Below are 6,000 nucleotides of genomic sequence, written 5' to 3'. Positions count from 1 at the left end.
TGTCCAAAACTAGAGGGCATAGGCTTAAGGTGAGAGGGGAAAGATTTAAAAGGGACATAAGGAGCAACTTTTTCATGCAGAGGGTGGAGTGTGTATGGAATGAGCTGCCAGAGGAAGTGGTGGAGGTTGATACAATTGCAACATTCAAAGGCATCTGAATGTGGACATGAAGGGTTTAAGAGGGATATGGGCCAAATGCCAGCAAATGGGACTGGATTAATTTAGGATAGCTAGTCAGCATGTACAAGTTGGACCAAAGAATCTGATTCTGTGATGTATATTTGTGATTCTAATAAAATACTCCAAGAGCATATTCAAACAAAATTGAATTATGATCCACACAAGATTTTAGCAGGTGATGGTGGAATAGGTCACTTGGTCTTTTCAGCCTTCTCCACCATTCACTAACACTAGAGCTGACTCTACCTTTATGAGGAACAAGAGGATGGCCAGAGTGAGGGTAGGGCCGATCAGGGGAAGTGGAGGGTACTCACGCATGGAGTTAGAGGAAGTAGGGGAGGTCCTTAATGAATACTTTGCTACAGTATTCACTACTGAAAGGGACTTTGACGTTTCTGAGGTCAGCATGAAATATAATGACATGCTAGAACACATTGATGTTAGGAAGGAGTATGTGCTGAAAATTTTGAAAATCATAAGGATACATAAATCCACTGGGCCAGACGGGATATACCCTAGATTACTACTGCAAATGAGTGAAGAGATTACTGTGCTTTTGGCGATGATTTTTGCGTCGTCACTGTCCACTAGAGTAGTGCCAGATGATTGGAGGGTGGCAAATGTTATTCCCTTGTTTAGGAAACTGAATAGGTTCAAAGTTTGAGAGAAAACAGGAGGTTCCCAAGCACTGAGGATGTCACCTAGACAAGGGACGAAACGTTTGCAACAAAAACTTCCAGCTCGGCGAACAGAACCACAGAAACTGAATAGGTGTACATGGATTTTAGCAAGGAGTTTCATAAGGTTCCCCATGATAGGCTCATTTAGAAAGTAAGGAGGCATGGGATACAGAATTGGCTGGCCCACAGAAGACAGAGGGTGGGAGTAGATGAAAAGTATTCAGCCTGGAGCTCGGTGACTATTGGTGTTCTGCAAGGATCAGCTCTTCGATCTCTGCTCTTTGTGATTTTTATGAATAACTTGGATGAAGAAGTGGAAGGGTAAGTTAGTAAGTTTGCCGATGACATGAAGGTTAGTGGACTGGTAGATAGCGTGGAGGGCTGTATTAGATTGCAACGGGACATTGACAGGATGCAGAACTGGGCTGATAAGTGGCAGATGAAGTTCAACCTGGAAAAATGCGAAGTTGTTCACTTTGGAAGGTTGAATTTGAATTAGGAATAATAGGGTTAAAGGCAAGATTTTTTGCAATGTGGAGGATCAGAGGGATCTTGGGGTCTATGTCCATAGATCCCTCAAAGTTGCCATCCAGTTTCATAGGGTATTAAGAAGGTGTACAGTGTGTTGGCTTTCATTAGCAGGGGGGCTGAATTTAAGAGCCATGAGGTAACGCTGCATCTCTATGGAACCCTGGTTAGACCACACTTGGAATATTGTGTTCAGTTCATCGCCTCATTATAGGAAAGACGTGCAAGCTTTCGAGAGGGCCCAGAGATTTTATCAGGTTGCTGCTTGGACTAGAGGACATGTCTCATGAAGCAAAGTTGAGGGAGCTATGGCTTTTCTCATCGGAGCAAAGGAAGATGAGAGGTGACTTGATAGAGGTGTACAAGATGTTGACAGACATCGATAGAATGGATAGCCAGAGACATTTTCTCACAGTGGTAATGTTTATCACGAGGGAGCATAATTTAAGATAATTGGAGGAAGGTTTAGGGAAGATGTCAGAGGTAGGTTCTTTACGCAGAGTGTGGTAAGTTTGTGGAATGCATCGCCAGCAGTGCTAGTAGAGTCAGATACATTAGAGACATTAAAGCGACTCTTGGATAGGCACATGGAAGATAGTACAATGTATGTAGGTTAGTCTTATCTCAGTAGGATAAAAGGCCAGCACAACATCGAGGGTTAAAGGGCCTATACTGTGCTGTTCTATGTTCTCTCGGGGGTAGAGAATTCCAAAGATTAGCAATCCTCTGAATATATAGAGATGAGAGGATTTCATTGCTAACTGTTCCACTCATTCTAAATTCCCACAAGAATAAATAACCTCTTAGCATCCACCCTGTTAAGACTTGTCAAAATTTTCTAAGTTTCAATACCATCACCTTTCCTTTTTCTAAACTCCAATGAGTAGAAGCCTGACCTTCTCAATCTTTCCTCATAATAAAACCTCTTCATCCCACAAATTAATCCAGCTGAGCCATCTCTAATACAAATATATTCCCCTTAAATAAAGAAATCCAAAGAAGTTGGGATTCATCTCTGGGTTTCTGGCTGAACCTAGCATATTAAGCCCTTTTGGCAGGTGAGAAAAGGAGCCAACAATACATAACGTAGTCCAGTCAGAGACAGCAGTGAGTAGTTAAATCAGGTGTCTGCCACATTAATTTATGTTTGCAGCCTTTGGACTTTAAATAAACAGTGATGACAACTGTACTAAAGGAAAACAGTCATTTTAATGGAGTCAAGAACATTCAAGATGGAGGTGAAGCAGATTAGTAATTGCAAAAATATCGTGGTGAATGAAGACCAGAATTGGTGTTTTAAATAGTGTGATGGTAAATGAATTTGGAGATCATTTATTTTGCAGTAGTAGCAGCACAGAGGAAGTAGGGTTGAGAGGGGAAAGGGAGATATGAACAGGGAATGACAGAAATAAATAAGTGATAAGAGGTGGCTTTAACTATAACTAAATCAAATTTTTAAAAAAACTATTAATACAGGCAACCAAAATTTTGGGCAAAGGGTAAGGTTTTAAAGGGTGTTTTAGAATGGAGAAAAATCTAGAACTTAGGTGACAGGCAGCTCAAGTACAGTTACCAATGGTAAAGCAATGAAAATCACAAATTGCCAGAAGCCAGCATCGTGGAATTTCAGTTCCTCACATTTTCATTTAATTTGAATGATACAAAACAAAAATACTTGCCATGATTCTGATTAACAGCTTCCACGTCTTCACTTTCCTCCTCCCCAATTACAGGCATTGCACAGGCACTGTTTAAACCAACAGCAAATGCATCGCATTGTGTATTTAAATTGCTGTGTAAAAGCTGAAGGTAAATGAACTGATTAGAACGTAAATAGAACAGATCAAGTTTTTTCAAAACCTTTTTCTTAAAAGATTTGCAACAACAGACCAACTACTTTGTATTCCATTTGTAATGGCAAGTAATCAGCATTCCTGTCAACAGTACTCTTACATTATGCCATTTATCTAGATTTTTGGTGAAAGCAAATAGGTAAATAGGATAATTGGACTGCTCTCTCATTAGAAGGAGACAATTTATAATGGGTTTAATACAAGGGTCATCATGCCTCAGGCAAGAGTGAGAAGGCAGGCCCTCCTAAGACCTCAGCCAGTGCAGGAATTAAATCCAAGCTGTTGATGTCACTCTACATCACAAACCAGCTGCCCAGCCAACTGGTGACTTTGATCACAATTTCACAGGCCAGCACAGTTACAACAAAGTAGGATGTTAGTGTTAATATTGATCAAGATCTCAGTCTTTGGAGGGGGGGGTTCCGACTGGTGATTAGGGCATGGTCAATTACACAACACAACAGCAGTTTTATTTCAGCCATTCCCCTTATTAAGAGGCCGTTTCACTGTTTCCTCACATGAGCTCATCTTATGGCATTGTGTACAAGTACCGGGAACATCTAGGTGACATAGCAATCTATATTAAGTGAGGTGACTTCCCACTGCTCCAGTTAGTTGAATAGAATCAGTTGAGAACTTAACTGAGGAGTTCAATACTACTATAAATATGCAGATCTTTGTTCTGAGGAATATTAGCACTAGTCATCACTTGTGGCAAAAATCATTACAAATTGCAGACAAATATAGAAGAATCAAAAATCTCACACCAAGCAAACTCTAATAGATACATAACTTACTGAAGGCACTTGTACTTCCTTCAGCCTGTCTTGAGGCAAGTTATTTTCTTTGGCTGAAAAGCACAACAAGTTATTTATGGAGCAACATATCAGATTACCACAGACGTTTGAGTTGTGCGATTCATTTCTAAAATCCAGATTCTAAGACTATGGTTCAGATAGCAAGGAATCGATTTCTGGACACCATGGGAATCAGGGTCCAGGTGACAATTGTGATTTCAGAGCAGAAGTTGAAATTCAGAAAGTCCTGTACATGTTCCCAACTAACAACGTACAGAGGAACAGGGGAACAGCACCGCCTGAAAGAGTTAGCCTTCAAGTTACTCATCTTCATGACTTGAAAAAATATAGCAATTCTTTCAATGTTGCTTGGGTCAAAATTCTTGAATCTGATCCCTAACGGCATTGTGGTTTGACGTACAGCATAGGGGCTACAGAAGGCAATTCACCACCACTTTCTCAAGAGCAAATAAGAATGAGCAATAAATGCTGGTCCAGCCTATGTCCCATGAGTGAATAACAAAAAGCATAAAGTCCATGCAGACTCTGTCAACACTACTCTCATCCACACACCAAATCACTTAGTCAAAAAGTTCAATCAGATTTTTTAGATACAATCTCCAATGACAAAGACAAGCTGATTACCCTTAATTAATCCATACATCTCCAATCCAAACTGCAACACAAAAACTCCAACTTTGTTAAACACTATTTTCTCTTCATAAATCCTCATAGAGGAAAAGATGGTGTGTTAATTGTGGTGAAAGAGAAAGAGAGGTATAAATGGGTGTAAATGAAGGTGTAAGGGAGAAAATGGGTGTGCCCTTCAGACAGCAGATTCAATAACACATGAACAAGACCTGGTTGCTTTGGGGAGGGGAGGGGGGGATGATGTTGCAAGAGTATCTTCCTCCACCACTGTCTCAGGCATCTACATTTCTACAATCCCGAGTGGAAAAAAAAATTTCAGATTTCCTCTATAAACCACTTACTCCTCAAATGCATGTCTTAGACAGGTCTGCCACAGGGAAAAGGTGCAAAAGCATATTGCAAATATGGTTATTTCTGTATGATCTATTTTTCCTACAAAAGGATTTTCTCTTGTTTAAACAATTCCTAAACTCCCAGCTTTCCACTTAGATCTTTTTAAAGATATTTTGCTTTCTTGCACCAGCTTTTATTTCTGTCCATTTCTGCTTCAAGACATAGCAGCGTACCCCATGCTGACTGTGTACACTAACATTTTGTGTTTACTCCTTCCCTGGTTGAAAACACTCCTCGCTCGGCACTCATAACTTCACTGAAGTGGTATCATAGAGTCGAGTAGCAAAGTATGATCACAAAAGATTCAAATAAGGAAACCCATTCTCAAGTCATTGAGAATCAATTTTTTTTTTCTACAGTTGTCAATCATTTAGTGGTATGGGAGGCACTAACAACGTTGACATTTACTGACCCTCAACATTTCAATGGTTTGCTACACCATTGATAGAGATATTCAAAAGAAAGGACAGAAGGATTCAAAATTATGAGTGCCTTGTACAAAGTAAACAGGGAGAAATGGTTTCCCTTAGTGGAAGGATCAATAATAAAACAAATGCAGAGCAAGCAGCTAAAGAAAACATAATGAACGTTTCGTCCCCTGGCTAGGCGACATCATCAGTGCTTGGGAGCCTCCTGCGAAGCGCTTCTTTGATGTTTCCTCCGGTGTTTATACTGGTCTGTCCCTGCCGCTTCCGGTTGTCAGTTTCAGCTGTCCGCTGTAGTGGTTGGTATATTGGGTCCAGGTCGATGTGTTTGTTGATGGAGTTTGTGGATGAATGCCATGCCTCTAGGAATTCCCTGGCTGTCCTGTCTGGCTTGCCCTATGATAGTAGTGTTGTCCCAGTCGAATTCATGTTGCTTGTTGTCTGCGTGTGTGGCTACTAAGGATAGCTGGTCGTGTCATTTCGTGTTCCATTT

General features: G+C 40.6%; 1 protein-coding gene across 1 annotated transcript in view; it reads right to left on the bottom strand.

The window, feature by feature from the left end:
* The window catches only part of brca2 (BRCA2 DNA repair associated), a 144,394-nt gene that overhangs the window by 118,100 nt on the left and 20,294 nt on the right, over positions 1-6,000 (bottom strand). The window contains exons 8-9 of the mRNA XM_043692705.1: positions 4,039-4,091; positions 3,068-3,191 (exon numbers count right to left, since the gene is read on the bottom strand). Coding sequence (XP_043548640.1) covers positions 3,068-3,191; positions 4,039-4,091 — 177 coding nt within the window. The remainder of the gene's footprint in view (positions 1-3,067; positions 3,192-4,038; positions 4,092-6,000) is intronic.

Source organism: Chiloscyllium plagiosum, chromosome 6 (genome assembly GCF_004010195.1).
Source record: "Chiloscyllium plagiosum isolate BGI_BamShark_2017 chromosome 6, ASM401019v2, whole genome shotgun sequence".
In the NCBI taxonomy this organism is placed as follows: domain Eukaryota; kingdom Metazoa; phylum Chordata; class Chondrichthyes; order Orectolobiformes; family Hemiscylliidae; genus Chiloscyllium; species Chiloscyllium plagiosum.
This window is presented reverse-complemented; position numbering and strand designations above follow the sequence as displayed.